The 19,937-nt window shown below is 47.0% G+C and overlaps 1 protein-coding gene across 1 annotated transcript in view; it reads left to right on the forward strand.

The window, feature by feature from the left end:
• The window catches only part of LOC146546194 (MAM domain-containing glycosylphosphatidylinositol anchor protein 2-like), a 154,683-nt gene that overhangs the window by 127,890 nt on the left and 6,856 nt on the right, over nt 1-19,937 (forward strand). The window contains exons 14-16 of the mRNA XM_085266635.1: nt 17,186-17,338; nt 17,427-17,557; nt 18,929-19,028. Of these exons, the coding sequence (XP_085122761.1) occupies nt 17,186-17,338; nt 17,427-17,557; nt 18,929-19,028 (384 nt within the window). The remainder of the gene's footprint in view (nt 1-17,185; nt 17,339-17,426; nt 17,558-18,928; nt 19,029-19,937) is intronic.

Consider the following 19,937-nt stretch of genomic DNA (forward strand, 5'->3'; position numbering starts at 1 on the left):
ACCCTATCAGCTCATGTTTGGGAGACAGCCAAACCTTCCAAATGATGTGGCTTTTGCACTTAATGTGAGCAGGCAGGACAGTGTAACTCACAGTGAATATGTGAAGAAGCTCAGAGAAAGCCTGCAGGAAAGTTACATACTTGCTGTGGAACATAGCGAGAAAGCTGCCCTACGCAATAAGTCAAGATACGATCTAAAAGTGAGACAATCCACCTTGGAGGTTGGAGATCGTGTTCTTGTCAAGAATGTTGGAATACGAGGGAAACACAAACTAGCTGACAGATGGAGTCAGATGGTCTACAAAGTTTTGAAAGAGATCAATGACTCTGCTGTATATGTTGTTGCTCCACTCATGTCAGATGGGCCTGAGAGGTAGAGACTCCCACACGGTAGAGACTTACTGCTACCGTGTGGGTTCCTGTCACGCTCAGTGCCAATCGAACCCAGTCATGGAAATCCAGAAAAAGAGACACTCAAAGGCAACACCTCCAAAGAGAATCCAGTTTCTGAAGTTGAAGGAGACTATCGTTATCTGGGTGATGATGATATTGTGGATTATGACTTTCCAGTAGTTTACAAAGAAGTCAGTTACCCAGCTTTCACTACTGTCAGTGAAATCCCCAAAGCAACTGAGTCTGTGTCAGAACAAAGTGTGGACCCAGACGAGTCTAAACCCTGCAGTAGAGGAGTTTCATTCTGCACCCGTGGAGCTGGATGAGAGTGATGTTTCACTTCAAGGCTCAAGTGGAAATGACCCTCCAATGAAAGAAATAGGTGTTATTGTTAGTGAGGAATATTCATCTGTTGTCACGGCTGCACAGCAGTCGTGTGGTGAATTGAGTAAAGGATCCAAGATGCAGGCACTGACTGGGGTGCGAGTGAATATTTATTTGCAGAGGTGATAAGGTGACAAAAACAGGAGGAGCAGAGCGGGGAGTAAACCAACCTAAACTGGGGAAAACTAAAGAACTCAACTTAAACCAAACACGCACAGGGGGAGGAACAAAATGCACAATGAAAGATGGCGGAGAGACGCAGACTAAACACCAGGTTACACAGAATGATGCAGACGGACACGGCGTTAAACAGACAACGCGACAGAGAGCACAGGAAAACACAGGGCTTAAATACACAGGGAGTAATCAGGGAATGGGCCACAGGAGGGAGACACAGCTGGGAGCAATTAGGCTAACGAGACAGGGGAGAGGTAAAACTGAACACACTGACATGAGACATGAACTTTCAGAATAAAACAGGAAACTAACAGACACAGAGAACCAGACAGGACACTGAACATGACAGGCAGACTCATGAGCAGACACAATAACACCATGGACAGACAGAGGGAACACAGAGAAGTGGGAGCAGGCAGGCAAAGAACAGAAACCTAACAAATGGCAAAATCACAACAGAATACACACTCGGAATGAACAAAAGCATAAGGAAACACAAAACACTGAGTCCTCAGACTCAGGTCCATGACATCTGTTCATGATTCATGTGCTGATATAGATCCAGAACCTCTGAAAGAAGTTATTGACGTAACTCAGGAGCAGTACCAAACAGGGCTGTCGGATGGAAAAGAGGAGAGTGATGGAGATGGATTAGAGGCAGAAGTTGCTGAAGATTAAAAACCTCCAGAAACAAGAGAAATCAGGCGGTCAGCTTGGAACAGGACTGAACCTAGCAGACTAACCTACAACACTTTGGGAAATCCCTTAACATTAGTGATGCATTCTCTTTTAAACAGTCTTGATCACATTTTTTCACATGCCCTTGACTCAAACCCTTCCCCATGTGTTGGCAGAGTAAAAACCATTTAAAGTGACTGCTGTCATGCAGGGATGCATGCCGATTTAGGGCATGTGTGTAAATCTTAAGCACAATAAATCTGGACAGATGAGATGCCATACTAAACTTCCACCTGCTTAACTGCAGATCCACACAGCCCAACTGTCACCTGGTTAAATATGCTGACGACACAGTTCTCCTGTCACTGCTGTCAGGCCCACTCTTCAGGAGTTTGTAGAGTGGTGTGACAGCTCAAACCTGAACTGAACGTGAGCAAAACCAAAGAGATGGTGGTGACCTTCTCCAGTAAGCAGAGGGATCTGGCTGCTTCAGTCACCACCATCCACGGGAAGCCAGTGGAGAAGTTGAGGAGCACAAATACCTGGGAACCATCTTTGACAACCTCCTGAAATTCTCTGCCAACACAGAGGAGATTCTCATGAGGTGCCACCGACACCTATACCTCCTTAGGAAACTCAACTCCTTTGGAGTCAGCACAGCCATCATGATGACTTTTTAATATGCTTTCCTGGAAAGCATCATGACCTCCATCACCTGCTGGTTCCCCTCCCTCAGCCTTCATCCAGGAACAGACTGCAGCACACTGCATCAGTGTGCTCTACAGTCATTGGCCTGTCAGAATTCTGGCTCGGGTTTTCAGCCAACAGGCCCTCAGACAGAATCAGAATCAGAATAGTGTTTATTGGCCAAGTATATGTGCAGACACATACAGGGAATTTGGTTCCGGTAGATGGTGGCTCTCAAGCACAGCAATGTAAATCACACACACACACACACACACACACACACACACACACACACACACACACACACACACACACACACACGTCTATATATACACATTACACATACGTACACAAAGCTGTGTAAACCAACTATAAACAACTAATCTAAACTTATATACATAAAATACAGAAATGAATGAGGTGGAATGAATACTACAAAATGTACATAAGGTGCAGTTGCAGTCTGGCAGTGGGAGCAGTGTGACAGGTCAACTGTTTAGGAGGGAGCTGGCGAGGGGAAAGAAACTGTTCCTGTGTCGGGTGGTCCTGGTCTGCAGGCTTCTGTACCGTCTGCCAGAGGGCAGCAGATCAAAAAGTCTGTGTGCAGGGTGTGAGGGGTCTGTGATGATTTTCTCTGCCCGTTTCCTGGTTCTTGAGAGGTACAGATCCTGGATGGAGGGCAGGGGGCGCCGATGATCCTTTCTGCTGCCCGTACAGTCCGCTGCAGTCTGCTCCTATCCTGTTTAGTGGCTGCACCATACCAGACTGTGATGGAGGAGCACAGGACAGGCTCAATGACCTCAGTGTAGAACTGGATCAGCAGCTCCTGTGGAAGACTGTACTTCCCCAGTTGTCTCAGGAAGTACATCCTGACAGGCAGCCAAAATCATCAACGACCCCTCTCACATTCTTCACCACGCATTTCAATGGCTCCCCTCTGGGCGACGCCTCCACTGCATTTCCTGCAGGACTGAGAGGAGGAGGAGCGCCACCTTTGTCCCCAAAGCAGCTCTGCTTTTTAACTCCAGCCGATGAGACCATTTCCCACACCAAAAACATAAACTACACTCTTTTATACTGCCGACACTTTACTCACTTTTACTCACTTACAGTTATTTATTCACCTTTCAGTCACTTTAATTTTAAAACTGTATATTCTGTGTATTTATTGCCCTGTCCTTATCTTCAAAGTCATGCTGCTCTGTTGTATCTTAATTGCCCCTCGGGGATAAATAAAGTCTTCTGATTCTGAGTTTGATTCTGCTTTCTATACAGGGATCAGCTGAAATGAATCAGAAAGAATAACTCCCAACAAGGGTGAACAAACACCTAAGATATGGTCATTTCATCAGTGGAACACCTGATTAAATGCCACATTTTCCACTGAGGTTTGGCATTTCTTTGTGCCACACAGGCAGACGCAGGTTATCAGGAAAAAGCAGCACATCAGTGTCAGACTGACTTTCACAGCCTGATTACAGAGAGACGCGTCTGACTGAATTATCTGTATACTGTCACAGTGACACTGGGTTTGTAAGTAGGTGGAGTAAGCTCGCCTGTCAAACTGTCCAGTTATTGTAAGATAACTTTAGCATCTTTCCCTGGATAAATTATTTTGAAAATAGTGATGACAGTTCATAGTTGAGTTTGTTTGTTAATTTGCATCTTAGTTCATAACACTCACTAAAACCTGCCAGCTGTCAAAGAGATATTTCTAGAAGGTCCAGTGTTTTTGACCAGCAACTGAAATCAACGTTAAAACACAGCGTGTTGATGTTTCAGTGCCAGTCAGAGACAAAAATGACGATGCTGACTGTGGTCTATCAGAGCGGGAGAAAATGCAGCCAGCAGTAATAACAGAGCATTTCACCTCTATATATGTATATATATACATATATAGAGGTATATAGCAGTGGGCTTCCCACTGACTCCTTCACCTGACCCTGGACACTTGCAATCCTGAAGGCAGAGGACATCAGAAATGACAGACAAATATAAACAATGCAACTTTTAGTAAATGTACATTTATTAAATTTCATTCTTAAAAATTATCTTCTTGACAGCACACATACTTTGTAGTTGTCCCACTTATTTTTGGGGGTGACTTTCCCTTGCAGGCCCATCTTCTCGGGAATAGTCCTGATCGCACACAAAAAAATAAGAGAAGAGAGAAAACCATGACAACTATGATAATCCCTAAATCCAAAAGTTTTCACAGCAGAACACAAGAGGAATATCGTCTGGACATCGCAGGTTCTGCACAGAATGAGGGTTATTGAAACCGTACTCAGATGAATATGATGTGTAAATTGATTTATTCGTGTACCTCCATCCCACAGTCGCTGAATTTTTTACCCCGGTGAAGAGGTGATCGTTTTCTCCTCTAGTTTTAATGAAGTCTGCCGTTTGCTCTTTGGTCCCTATAAACATATCACAAAATGGTTGATTGGGAAAAATGTAAGCGCCAATGAAAAACCGGAGACCCACCGTACAAGCAACAACAACATAACCGCTATAAAAATGTAACTTTTGTACCACCAGATTTTCATATACTTACATTTAAAAGTGTATTCGTCTCCCAGTTTATCTTTTTGTGCCGCCATCGTTGCGTGAATGAAGTTCTGTGCAATGAATTCTGGGCCGGCTAGCTATCGAGCTGGTGGGTAACAGACATCTCCGAAAACGTTGAAGCACTTTTGCAAATATGCGATATCTTGATAAACCGAGCAGATATTTGATGTTTACACAGCTACTTTCTCGCCTGAAAATATGTTAAAAGTTTATTTTGTGACCCAGAAAGATTAATAAGAGTAATTTTAAAACTTAGAAGCGGCCGCCATTGCCGGAAACTGGAGCTTGGCTGGGCCGCGCTATGAATTCTGGGATATGGTGGGCCATGAAGGACAGACCGGACCCATCCTTCAAATTCGGGGAAAAGGAGGACGCATTTGTCGGCTGCATTCGGAGGAGTCTACGAATTTGGACAGCCTTCGGCGCGTCGCTGTGACGTAATTCAACGCCTCTCTCTGTCTCTCGCTAGCAAAGTTGACCCAGACAACAAAGTAAAGCTATTTTTCAGCTACGAGCCCGACACGAACCGACTTATTAGCCAGAGGTCCTTTTACTACGGTTCAGAGCCGCGGACCTGACAACAGGTTAGCACCTCATACCACAGTGCAGCAAAGCAGTCTCATGAGCGCTGGGAGGGACAAGCCTAGAGTCCAGAACAGACAGTGCAGGAGATGACAAGGTTAGTAATTGTGTGGTGAAAATTATACTTCTAGTTATCTTGATTGGCAAAAGAAAATACACAATCTGCTTCTCACATATAGGGCATTTCCAAGACTTTTTTCAGAACTTCTTCAATTTCTTTCATCACAGCTGTGCTGTGCCAGATGTTCTGTTGACCCACAGTGAGAGGCATCATTTCAGAAACACCAGGAGGACTGAAACTCGTCACCAGGATCAAGCAGGGCTCGTGATCTTCACCAGCAGCTCCCTCACAAGAAGGATGAACCCAGCATTTCATGAACACTGATGGAAACCTTTGCTTTGTGTAATGTTAGAAGTACTCAGATAATCCTCCGAGGGTCTGGACTTTTACATAATGTCATAGCTTTAAGTCCTGTAGAAAGTTAAATATATATTGTGCTCTCTGGTTCCTCTGGTATGAATGACTCTGAATTACTTTATGATAAATAACACACTATTGTCAAAAACAGTAAAAGAATTCCAGATCAAGTTTTTAGTTCAAATACAAGTAACAACCTTTGAGTTTACTCAGGTTTTATTTAATTGTGTCAGAGAAAACATCACATGCTCTTCATGTAGCTGAGTACATTCAGCTACAACAGAAGCTGTGCAGGTCTGAGATCAGCAGTTTTCTGAAACACCAAACTGAGGTACTGTTAATGCTGATGTACAGTGACACAGTTACAGGGGTGATTAATCCTTTTGACCTTTTGTCTTTAAATTTATCAATAAAACAGCTGCAGCTTTCACTACAGCACATGTGGTACTTTAGGGGCAGGGATAGCTTGGGGCAGGGATAGCTCAGTAGGTAGAGTGGTGGCCCCATGATCGGAAGGTCGGGGGTCGGGGGTTCGACTCCACTGAACGGCTACTCTGAGGTACCCCTGAGCAAGGTACCGTCCCTACACACTGCTCCCCGGGCGCTGCATTGGTGGCTGCCCACTGCTTCACTGAGTGAATGGGTTAAATGCAGAGGAACTATTTCCCTATGGGGACTAACACGCACACACTTTAACCTTTGTACTGTTTTCTTCAGTTAATTTTGGAGTTACTACAAAGAGTGAAGATATAGGATAATCTGTCTGCTGTCACTGGGTGGTGCTGAGGTCTGAATCTGAGGACAGCTCCTGTAATCACAAACAGAATCATCACAAACTGAAATATAAAGTTTATCTCAAATCTGAAATAGAGCTGATCCTTCTCTGTCCTCACACACTCGGGATCTGAAGTTGTTCAGTCCTACAGTTCTGCCGACAGCTGTTTATTTTTTATTTGTTTTAAAGGCCTTATATACTAACACATTTTCTAACATCATGTTTACCTTTGAGTTGTTGATGCTTTATAAATGGACATCTGCAAAGATGAGATGATGGAGCAGGTTTCAGTCAAGGTTCAGTCTGCTGCTGCATCCTGGTCACAACATACAGAGGTGTTATCAGCTCAGTATTGAACAAGAAATATTAATGTTTCAAATTATTTGTCCTAAAGGATGCAAGCTGTACAGAGTACTGCACATGTGACTTTGTGAACATAATTCATTAAAAATAATTTGGACAGTTTTGTAACCTGAATATTTGCAACAAACAAAAAATATACAGAGTCAGTGCTAAAAAATAATCAGGGGAAAAATGTAACATTTTAACTTAAGCTGCCAAGCGGAAGTAGTTGGTTTCAGTACATAAGTATCGGGCTTTGCTATTTAATCCGTAGCTATTGACTAATGAGGGGTTACTGAAGTGCCAGGTTTTTAAAAGTTGGCGTTAACTTCGTTCCGCATGTGGAAAGCGACAGAAAACACGCTGCTGTTTGCACATATTTAATAATCAGCTCTGCACAGGAGCAGAAGCAGAGTCCAGCCTGTTGCTCTTACAGTATAATACTCATAATAAAAGTACCGTGGTTAGTCACTGAGCAGCCCGGTGCATTTCTCTTGATTTCTTTAGTCAGGGTAAATTCATTCACCTGCACGGGTTAGCTAAACGACCTTTACAAAACAAGTTTCCCCGACAGCCGAGTGCTCATCTTAGCTAGTATTAAACCCGATTCTTTGATCCCCATGATAGAACCGAGAAAACCCGACTCAGGAGTGGTCAAAACATTTATAATTCTTTATTCAATCATCTTCCGGAAGAGAGAGCCCTGCACAGCCCAGAGCCAGTTGCCATTCCCGAACAGACACATGCAAGTTTGTCCGTGACCGCAGCCGCGTGTTATCTCCAGTCATTGGTCAGCATTATAATGTATGCAAATACATGCGGGTCGGAATCATCATACATCATAATCTCGACACTACCGTCTTGTAAACCTTCTTTTTCACTCTTGTCCTTTTGTCACAAATGATCAGAGATGTGCAGGATCCTTCACCAAAGGAGAAAACTGGACATGTCAGAAATTTCACTTAGGGCTGACCTCATGTGTTTGGGTCTGGCATGTCTGTGCTTAGCCCCCACTCAGATTAGGTCTCCCTTTTTTAATGTTGATGTATGCACGCTGAGTTCCGGTACAGGAGTCAGTGAAGACCTCTCTTCACCCTTAAAAGACTTTTTGGTGTAGACACTTGATTAAATATGGTGGCCTTGCAGAAAAAGTGACCTGAGGCACATGTTTTATTTTGGTTTGTTTTTCTTACATTGAACTAAAACTGTCATGGCTTCCAAATCTCACTACCATCACAAGTTCTCCCTGGTAACACGTTTACAGTCTCATCGACCTATAAGAAATTTTGCCCGTCAGAGTTGGTTTTGTTGTCACACCACATAACTGGGAGAACACTTTAGTCAGATTGGATTACCAGTTGGGAGAGCTGGAGGTGTTTATAGCCTTGCTGTCAAACTCACCTGTGAATCTCAATAAGTGTGTTGGAGATCTCCAAAGCTGAACACTTGAGATGTCCCGTAGCAATTTGTTGGCAGAGAAAAAGCGACACAGCAGAAATGTGGACTGTAAGTCACAACCGGTCATCACCAGAGCGGCTTCAGGAGAGAAGAGGCTAACTAATGCAATGGGATTGGCTGTCAACACCTGGGCATCAGACTCTGCCCTGAGGTAGAGGAACAGCATCACTGAGAGAAAAATGCACTTGCAGAAAATTCAAAGATTCAAAGAGCTGCAAAAGCAGGGAAACCCCAAACCCAGAGCTCCCCAGAAGTGACTGAGTCCCGTCTGCTGTTTAAACTTACATTCAGAAACAGATGATTTGTCCCACATAATGCTCTGTACCCTTCCTCCTGCTCTACGCCTACACTACCAGTCAAACCAGGACACACCTTCTCATTTAATGGTTTTTCTTTATTTTTACTACTTTCTACATTGTAGATGCAGACTGAAGACATGAAATATATGAAGCAGGATATGTAGCAAAGAAACAAATCATGGAAATCTGTGCTTTGCACTGGTCTATGCAGAAAAGGTGAATGGTGGTCTCTACATGCATGGTTTGCACTGTGAAGCATGGAGGAGGAGGTGTGATGGTGTGGGGGGAGGGGGGGTGCTTTGCTGGTGACACTGTTGGAGATTTATTCAAAACCGAAGGCACACTGACCCAGCATGGCTACCACAGCATCCTGCAGCAACATGCCATCCCATCTGGTTTGTGTTTAGTTGGACAATCATTTATTGTTTAACGGCACAATGGCCCCAAACACACCTCCAGGCTGTGTGAGGGCTATTTGACCAAGAAGGAGAGTGATGGCCTCCACAGTCACCTGACCTAAACCCAATGGAGATGGTTTTGGATGAGATGGAGCGCAGAGTGAAGGCAAAAGGGCCAACAAGTGCTCAGCATCTCTGTGAACTCCTTTAGGACTGTTGGAAACCATTTCAGAAGACGAGCTCATGGAGAGAAAGCCAAGAGTGTGCAAAGCAATAATCAAAGCAAAGGGTGGATATTACGAAGAGTACTATTGTACTATTATTGCATACAGCTGATCAGGATCAGAAAAATGCATCATGATGTGTTCATTGAGAAAGCATGGTCATTAGAAATACAGAATTTCTTTAATTAAAACCAAGACTCCAATCAGCCAAAGAAGCTGCCTCACAGTGCTCTCAGAGGTCAAGGAGTGTCTCACTGTCATGGTCCGCGGCCCGGCGTCCGGGGTGCTGCTGGGATGTCCACGCCCACGAGCGTGGCTGCTAACCCCACACCTGCATCCCATCCCAGGCGATCACCAGGTGGACTATTTAATCCTGCCCTACCTGCTGCTCCACGCCAGTCCGTAGTCGCCTCGCAGCGATCACAACTCGGCGTGTTTTTGTTTTCGAGCCACCTGCCTGTCCACCTGTCCACCTGTCCGCCTGAGATTTGGTTCACCATCAGCTTCGCCGTCTCTACCCCTTTTGGAGCTCCACCCCCCTCTGGTTCACTCGGCCCGGCTATCACCCCTCTCACAGCCCCGCTCTCGGCGTTCCCTGTGCGGTCCCTCGGTTTCTTCTGGTTTCATACGTTGTTTTTCTGGCTACCCTCACGGGACACCTTTAGTTGCAATAAAAATTACTTTCTTTATTCGCTCCTACCCTAGTGTGTGTGTTCTGCTACTGGGTCCTGCCTGCGCTCGGAACTTCGGTTCATGACAGTACGGACTGGCCAGTATGGACCCAGCAGATCCACTCCGCTCCGCTATTAATAAACAGGGCGCTATCCTCGGTCGCCACGATCAGCAGCTCCAGTCTCTCCAAGACCGTTGTCAAGAGCTCAGTGACACTCAGAATAAATTACAAACTAGGCCGTCCGACCCCGTGCACCGCGGCGTGTCGCCTCCGCCGCTGGAACCCTTCCACGGGGAGCTGGACCTGTGTGGGGGGTTCCTTTTCCAGTGCTCCTTGTTTTTCAGTCGCACGCCTCACGCGTTCCCCACGGATACTGCTAAGATCTCCCACTTCGTGGGATTGTTACAGGGGCGTGCTCTAGCATGGGCTGAAGCCTACTTAAATTCTCACCCCATTCGTGATTGGGATTACGATGACTTCCTGGAGGAGTTCCAGGCTACGTTTTCCCCTCCGGTATCGGAGGACGATGCCGCGCAGAAGTTGCTGGGGCTCCGTCAGGGGCGGCGCAGTATTGCGGAGTACCTAGTTGAATTCCGTACTCGAGCGGTCGCCGTGGGTTGGCCCGATTCGGCTCTTCGTGGGTTTTTTTTACGGTCGTTAAATGACCAGATGAAGGACCAACTAGCTTTTCACGAGGAGACCAGATCCTTTGATGAATTGGCCTCCCTCTCCCGTAGGATTGACAGACGCTTGCGGGAGAGGGATGCCGAGCGGCGGTCTAAGCCTATGGGCTCCGTATTGCGCCCGGGTTTCGCGTTTCTCCGCCCCCGCCCCCAGCTGCGTGTGCGCGCTCTCCGTCGCCGCCCCCGCCTGAACCCATGCAGATCGGACGCTCTCGGCTTTCTCCGGAGGAGAGGGAACGCCGATTTCGGGCTGGAGAATGTCTGTACTGTGGGAGGCCCGGTCACCGCATCGCTGTTTGCCCGGTCCGCCCAAACGACCCGGCCCACCGGTGATTCCGGGGATACGGGTGGGCAGCACTCTAAGCACTACTAGACCCCGATTGTTACTGTCCGTTACTATCGTGACTTCTAATCAGACTTTTACATGCCCCGCGTTAGTGGACTCCGGGGCGGAACAGAACCTTATGGATGAGAAGCTGGCTAAGAGGCTAGCTGTGTCTCTTACTCCACTCGAACCGCCCATCCCTGCGTCTACATTAAACAACCAAGTGTTTGCATACATAACTCACCAAACCGCGCCTGTACGGTTAATCACATCAGGTAACCACCAAGAGCAGCTGTCCTTTTTCACTTTTCCTGCTCCTGACACCCCGCTTATCCTAGGCTACCCCTGGTTACAGAGACATAACCCACACATAGATTGGGCCGGAAAAAGTATCGCGAGCTGGAGTGTGTTTTGTCTGGCGAACTGCCTGAGGTCAGCCGTTCCCTCCGCCTCAACGGAACGGAGGCCCGCCCCGCCACCCGCGCCGGACCTCTCTTCCGTGCCCCCCAACTATCACGATCTCCAGCAGGTGTTCAGTAAAGATGAGGCGCTCTCACTCCCGCCTCACCGTCCATATGACTGTGCTATCGATCTGCTCCCGGGTGCATCGCTGCCCTCTAGCAGATTATACAACCTGTCTCGCCCCGAAAGAGAAACCATGGAGAATTACATCCAGGAGTCGCTAACTGCAGGACGTATTAGGCCGTCATCCTCTCCCGTGGCTGCGGGTTTTTTCTTCGTGGGAAAGAAAGACGGGACGCTCCGCCCGTGCATCGATTACAGGGGGCTGAATGACGTCACCGTCAAAAACAAATATCCCCTCCCACTCATTAGTTCTATTTTTAACTCACTCCAGGGAGCTACTGTCTTCACCAAACTAGATCTGCGGAACGCCTACCACCTGGTACGGATACGTGAAGGCGACGAGTGGAAGACCGCCTTCAATACCCCACTAGGGCATTTTGAATATCTAGTGATGCCGTTCGGGTTAACGAACGCCCCGGCGGTTTTTCAAGCCCTAGTCAACGACGTGTTACGGGATTTCCTGAACGTGTTTGTTTTTGTTTACCTGGATGATATTTTGATTTTCTCCAAGACGCTCGAGGACCATCGCATCCATGTGAGGAGCGTGCTTCAACGGCTGCTCGAAAATAGACTGTACGTAAAAGCGGAAAAGTGTGAGTTCCACGCCTCATCCATTTCCTTCTTGGGCTACATCCTCGCTGGTGGGCAGGTGAAGACCGACCCGGTGAAGATCAAAGCAATATTGGAATGGCCGGTTCCGGAGACACGAAAGAAGCTTCAGAGCTTCTTGGGGTTTGCGAATTTTTATCGCCGTTTCATTCGAAACTACAGCCAGGTGGCCGCGCCTCTCACCCAACTCACCTCACCCAAGGTGTCTTTCACATGGTCCCCTGAGGCCCACGCAGCCTTCGCTAAATTGAAGCGATTATTCACGTCCACACCCATTCTGACCCATCCTGACTCTTCTAAACAGTTTGTTGTTGAGGTCGACGCATCTGATGCGGGAGTCGGGGCGGTTCTTTCCCAGCGGTCTGGGCCCCTGAACAAACTCCGGCCGTGCGCCTTTTTCTCACGCCGACTCACCCCCGCGGAGAGGAATTACGACATCGGCGACAGGGAACTCCTAGCGGTAAAACTCGCATTGGAGGAATGGCGTCACTGACTGGAGGGGACCGAACAGCCCTTCGTTATATGGACGGATCATAAAAATCTACTGTACCTTAGAACCGCCAAGAGGTTAAATCCCCGTCAAGCTCGCTGGTCCCTATTCTTCGCCCGCTTCAACTTCACACTCTCCTATCGTCCCGGGTCACAAAACATCAAACCCGATGCGCTCTCCCGTCTGTATTCCCCTGACAGCGAGGCGTCCCCCCCCCGCCACCATCCTGCCTGCCTCCTGCGTGGTGGGTGCTCTCACCTGGGAGATTGAGGAGACCATTCGCCAAGCGCTCCCGGGGGACCCTGACCCAGGGACTGGACCGCCAGGACGGCGCTTCATTCCCGCCGCCGCCCGGGGAGCAGTCATCCACTGGATCCACACAGCACGATTCGCGTGCCACCCGGGCGTGAGCAGAACGGCGCGCCTCCTCAGCAGACACTTCTGGTGGAAATCGCTACTACAGGACGTGAGGGACTACGTGTCTGCCTGTGCCGTCTGCGCTCGTAATAAATCATCCACGAAACATCCCATGGGCCAGCTCCACCCACTTATTACTCCCCACCGGCCCTGGTCTCACATCTCGCTCGACTTTGTTACCGGTCTCCCCACCTCTTCTGGAAAATGTGTCATCCTCACCGTTGTGGATCGGTTTTCTAAGGCCGCCCACTTCGTCCCGCTAGCCAAGCTGCCCTCGGCTGCTGAGACTGCCCAAGCGTTAGTCACGGAAGTCTTCAGGCTCCACGGAATTCCCCTGGACATTGTCTCCGATCGCGGTCCCCAGTTCACCTCACAAGTGTGGAGGTCCTTCTGCTCCATTCTCGGCGCCAAGGTCAGTTTGAGTTCCGGTTTCCACCCGCAATCCAATGGGCAAACTGAACGCCTTAATCAGGAGCTGGAGACTATGCTGAGGTGCGTAGCCAGTCAAAACCCCTCCTCCTGGGTTACTTACCTGCCCTGGGTGGAGTACGCCCACAATACTCACACCTCGTCCTCCACCGGCTTCTCTCCTTTCGAAGCGTCCCTCGGGTATCAGCCTCCGCTCTTCCCGGAAGAGGACCTGTCCCTCTCCGTCCCGTCGGCCCCTCATCACCTCCGGCGCTGCCAACGTGTGTGGCGCTGCGCTCGCCGCGCCCTCCTGCGCGCAAAGGAACGACAGGCACACTACGCCGATCGTCGCCGCGCCCCAGCCCCTGACTACCAGCCGGGACAGAAGGTTTGGTTGGCTGCTGGGAACATCCCGCTCCGGGGCACGTCCCGCAAACTGGCTCCCCGTTTCATCGGGCCGTACGAAGTGGACCGAGTCATCAACCCGGTGGCAGTCAGGCTCCGGCTTCCGGCCTCTCGGCGTGTGCATCCCACGTTCCATGTATCTCAACTTAAGCCGGTCCGCCTCAGCCCCCTGTGCCCTCCTTCTGAGCCCCCTCCTCCCGCCCGGCTCGTCGGCGGCCATCCGGCCTATGCGGTCCGGCGGATCCTGGATGCGCGCCGGCGCGGGCGCGGCTGGCAGTATCTTGTGGATTGGGTGGGGTACGGCCCCGAGGACCGCCTCTGGGTCCCGCGCTCCTTCATTCTGGACCCTCGTCTCCTCTCTGCTTTCCGTGCTTCTCTCCGCAGGCGGGGTCCCGGCCGGTCGCCTGGGGGCGACCCTTGAGGGGGGGGTACTGTCATGGTCCGCGGCCCAGTGTCCGGGGTGCTGCTGGGATGTCCACGCCCACGAGCGTGGCTGCTAACCCCACACCTGCATCCCATCCCAGGCGATCACCAGGTGGACTATTTAATCCTGCCCTACCTGCTGCTCCACGCCAGTCCATAGTCGCCTCTCAGCGATCACAACTCGGCGTGTTTTTGTTTTCGAGCCACCTGCCTGTCCACCTGTCCACCTGTCCGCCTGAGATTTGGTTCACCATCAGCTTCGCCGTCTCGACCCCTTTTGGAGCTCCACCCCCCTCTGGTTCACTCGGCCCGGCTATCACCCCTCTCACAGCCCCGCTCTCGGCGTTCCCTGTGCGGTCCCTCGGTTTCTTCTGGTTTCATACGTTGTTTTTCTGGCTACCCTCACGGGACACCTTTAGTTGCAATAAAAATTACTTTCTTTATTCGCTCCTACCCTAGTGTGTGTGTTCTGCTACTGGGTCCTGCCTGCGCTCGGAACTTCGGTTCATGACACTCACAGCAAGTTCTCACAAGTGAAAATAATGTTTGTCAATCAGGATGAGAATATTAAAATGTTATATATATATATACAAATACAATACAAAGTTACGATCAAGACAAAGTATCTCTGCAGACAAGGATTCATACTGCAGCAGACTGAATGAGACTGACTTTCCTCCAACCCTTTTATTTATGTAGACAAACAGTTTAGAGATTACGCAAAGTATGAAGCTGATATTGTCATTTGTAATGAAATTTATATTTAAATTCATACTGTGTTGAATCCCACTGTGCACACCTTTATCAACAGTGAGTAGTGTTGCCCTCATTTCTGAAATCTGTTGTAAATGCATATATTAACATGCATTAGGTACTCACATCCTGCCTGTTAAGATTTAAATAAGGTTTAAATAAAATGTTCCTGGCAGCAGTTGGCAGCTTAAAGTGGATTAACAGTACAACGTGGAAAAATAAAAAATAGCTGTGCGTGCTCAGAGTTTAATCCCTGAGTAAACAAAGGTTAAAAGAAGTGAGAGCACACAGCTGACATGTGACAGCGGCTCTTTGTTTTTTTCTCCTTTTCATTTTCTTCTAGAAAATCTCTTCCTTTTCTGTGGCTCGTTTCCTTTGTAGGATCTCAGTCTGCAGCAGAATCTCATTAAAGCGAGCCCTTGGGGTAAACTGTGTAAACACGGCCGCGTCTCTCCACACTCATGTACAGTTTAATTTGTTCCGATTGTTTCCATGCTGGATGAGCCCGGGGTGGATTTGCTTGCACTGCTGTAACTGCAGCAGGACTGTGACATCACTCTTTACAGTTGCTGCCTCAAGAACGCATCTGTGCAGATCAATGGGAAAGAAAGTGAGGCAAGGTTGTACGTTCAGTTCCCTGGACAGCTGCAGAGGTCAAAGGAAATTTCCTGGAGAGTTTGCCCTGCGGTGCTCATTTTCTTCTTTCTTGCTGTTCCTTCATCTCTCTAACTGTTCCTTCATCTCTCTAACTGTTCCTTCATCTCTCTAACTATTCCTTCATCTCTCTTAGTGTTCCCTCATCTCTCTAACTATTCTTTCATCTCTCTTAGTGTTCCTTTATCTCTCTAGCTGTTCCTTCATCTCTCTAACTGTTCCTTCATCTCTTTAACTGTTCCTTTATCTCTCTCTAACTGTTCCTTCATCTCTCTAACTGTTCCTTCATCTCTCTAACTGTTCCTTCATCTCTCTAACTGTTCCTTCATCTCTCTAACTGTTCCTTTATCTCTCTAACCGTTCCTTTATCTCTCTCTAACTGTTCCTTCATCTCTCTAACTGTTCCTTTATCTCTCTCTAACTGTTCCTTCATCTCTTTAACTGTTCCTTTATCGCTCTCTAACTGTTCCTTCATCTCTCTAACTGTTCCTTCATCTCTCTAACTGTTCCTTTATCTCTCTCTAACTGTTCCTTCATCTCTCTAACTGTTCCTTCATCTCTTTAACTGTTCCTTTATCCTCCGTGTTGGTTAGGTGATTCTTCCAAAACAGGGATAAGTGTCTCAGTGTACAGTATTTCTCCTGTATCCCAACTTTTAGCATTCTCTGCGTCTATAAAACCACTTACAAAGCAATTTCAGTAACATTAAACAGTTAAAAGTAAAATAACAATAAGTGCCTGAAATGTGAAAGAGAAGTAATACAGGAAAATTGAAATATTTGTGTGTGTACATTTCTTAAGAAGTCCAAGTTTCACAGTGAAAACAAAAGGACTTAAACAATAAATTTAAAAACAATATATCTGAAATCTTTTTACTCTCACATTTAACAAATGCATATGTATCGCTACAAGCATATGCACATTTATGCACAGGTCACTATTGCAATGCCATGAATTAAAATTCTTTATATATATAGCATATATTGTATATATAAGCAGAGTTTCAGTTAACATTCTTTGTAATTGTGTTGGCTATGTAATAGTGTAATTTTCTAAACTTATATTTCAACTCGTTTAATAATATAATGTTGACCATGTGAAAGGTTACTTTTAAAGATTTTTGAATGTATTTATTTTCATTTTCCTGTATAGCATGAAGCAACATGCTTGTTGCTTGGGGAATTTTTTTGCATTTGATGTTGACTGATTCACAAAGTGTTTGCTCTGCTGTTGCTCTAACTAACATGTCGTATGACCAACTTGATAAAAAAAGTCAGGTGTCATGTTACTGGGTGGCAGCGTTAGAGTTAGTTGTTTAGTTTGTAAGCCCTTTACCTGACCTCTGACCCCGACTCCTGTTTTTGTGATCTGTCAGGTTTCTACATGTACATAGAGACATCAAGGCCAAGGCTGGAGGACGACACAGCCAGACTGTTGTCCCCGACATTCAACTCCAAAAGCTCCTCTGTCAGCAACAACCCCACCTACTGCTTTGCGTTTTATTATCACATGTATGGGAAACATATAGGTGAGAGTGAAGCAGAAATCCACGTGTCACAAGTACACCACGTGATGAATAAAAATAACGTTGAACAGCGCTGCTTCATGTCTTGTAGGAGCTCTGAACGTTTTCCTGCGTCAGAAAGGTCAAGCGGTCACAGATACCCTGGTCTGGAGTCTCACCGGTAACCAAGGAGACCGCTGGCGTCAAGCCAAGGTCAAGATCCACCCAACTACAGCCTTTCAGGTACAGACCACACCAATCCACAGACTCTTTACTGCACACCACCCAACATAACAACTAGCAGCTGTAGAGCAGAGAGCCCTTCTGTAGACACCACGCCACAGCAGCAGCACTGCTCCAGAAAGCATGCTCTGCAGAGCTTAAGAAGAACACTGATCAGTTACAGCAGTCAACACCTATACTAGAGTCAAGTATGTATGTGACTGGAGACAAAGTTCCTAACACGATTCATCACAGCAATGGGTAAAAAAGAGGAGACCAACTTGGGGGTTAGTATCTGGCCCAAAGTTGCAGAATGAATGTGTTTGCATGTTAGTTAGAAGAAAGTGACTGGGTGAATGTGGCATGTTGTGTAGAGTGCTTTGAGTACTCTGGGAGAGTAGAAAAGCGCTCCATAAGAATCAGTCCATTTACCAAGATGCTAGCAGGCAGGGCATACTTGGATCGACATAACCAAGTGGCTGACGTAGTATACAGGAACATCTGTGCCGAGTATGGCCTGGAAGTCCTGAGGGATCGTGGGAAACTTTTATAGAGCTGTCTATATGTTGGCCAGCTAGATGTTTTATTATAGTGTTGGGACTATGAACCACGTAAGAAATATAAAGAAGCAATTCATTACTATTACATATTGTGCTAAGGCAACATAAGCCACTGTGAATAGATCCAAAATAGAAGTAATGAGCTGGGAAATAAACAGATCCAGGGCTGATCCAGTCTGAATTCTTGATCCCCATCTGCTTTGGATCTGTACCACCATGGAAGTGCCCAGATGTGGTTTGCCTATCCTGTGGAGCCTGTTATACTTGATAGCAGGCAGAGTCACTGCTGTCACTGAGACAGGTGTAGGCGATCTTGAACAGAAAGTATGGGGAAGTTCTGTACTTTAAAAATGTTTAATGGCTGAATCTGTGAAAACACGTCATGTTCAGAGCACAGTCAGACTGCCTGCAGCTGCTTTTATGAAATCGCTTTAAATACATGAAAATCATCAGGAGGAGACTATTTCACTCTGAGCTGACACAACTGCTTTCTCTGTCCTTATATATTGACGAGTTCTGAGCTTAATTAACAAGGAAATGAAAGTATCAGTCAGCTGGTTCATGTGCAGCAGGAGGGAAAGAGTCTGAGAGGAAGCCTGTCAGCAAGCAGGTTAAATTGACAGAGTCTGGAAGCCTGCTAACTAAATCTGAGAGAAAACCTGGAGATTTCCTCATCTGAGGGTTAAGAAACTCAACCTGCGACCTGGAATGGCAGCCACAGATATAACAGATACCGTGTATATCCACTGTACTATATACAACTAGTCTTCTAGAAACCACAGTTACTTCCTCTCAAACCTCCTCTGAGCTTCCTGTCACTGTGTCTCTGCAGATGGTGATCGAGGGCGTGCGAGGCTCTGGTATTGAGGGAGATATTGCCATCGATGATGTCGCTATTGAGGAGGGAGAATGTAAAGACCCCCCTCCCAACAGTGAGTATGCCCTTGATGCAAAGCTGTTATGGCTCCTTCAAACACACACTCAGTTCCTTTCTGAGACCTCCAGGACTTGTTTTGAATACTTTTTGTTTCTGAGTTCTGTAAACATGAAAGATGCTCAGAGCCTTCGAACAATAGCCTCCTTTTTAAACTTAAGTTTATTTCACTGACCGAAAATGGCCCAAAGTGTCGACTCAGACATCTACAGCATGTATCGTCCAAGTGAAGCTACAACTTGGTGAAATCGCTGTGAAAGGATTGTTGTTGTTTTGTAATCACTTATGCTCTAAGTCTGTGTTTGCAGTAGCGCAGTGCACCGTGTGGCCGTTGTGTGATAAGATGAAGTCCTGATAAACAGAGGAATGTAAAAGTCCACATTTTGATACATCATTAAATGTTTTTGTCAGAGTTCTGCTTTCACACGCACACCTGCAGCTGTGCTTCACACCGCTTAACCCTTTAAAGCCGGTCGGAGTGGGCACGCTCCGTTTTGCATAACTATTTTTAGATGCTGGTAGCACTGCAACCACGTGAGCTAGCGCAATCATTTTTTTACATATGAAACCGGAGGAGTTGTACTTACATCTGATGCCATCAGCTTGTCCTAGGTCACGGTTTCCTTCCACATACAGCTTTGCAAAAACTGCATAAAAAGCACTTGCAGCAACAAAAACATAATATTCCAGAAACACGCTTTGCCGATCCGATCAGCTGTTTGTAACACTTCCTACATCCATCAGTGCGAACTATCGCATGTCCTTCATGTCCTGCCTGAAACCGGAAGTGACATCATTTTGTGGAAATGTAGTTTTTTACCATCAGGGGCTTATGAGCCTATACTGGTGTTTTTAAAAGTTATCTTTGACTTTATGACTTTCTGTGTCGTTCCTGGGATGCTTAGGA

The sequence above is a fragment of the Mchenga conophoros genome, unplaced genomic scaffold (genome assembly GCF_057382185.1).
Source record: "Mchenga conophoros isolate Kocher_MC1m ecotype Shallow Benthic unplaced genomic scaffold, M_conophoros_male_GT1.1 unmapped_scaffold_5, whole genome shotgun sequence".
NCBI classification, from domain to species: domain Eukaryota; kingdom Metazoa; phylum Chordata; class Actinopteri; order Cichliformes; family Cichlidae; genus Mchenga; species Mchenga conophoros.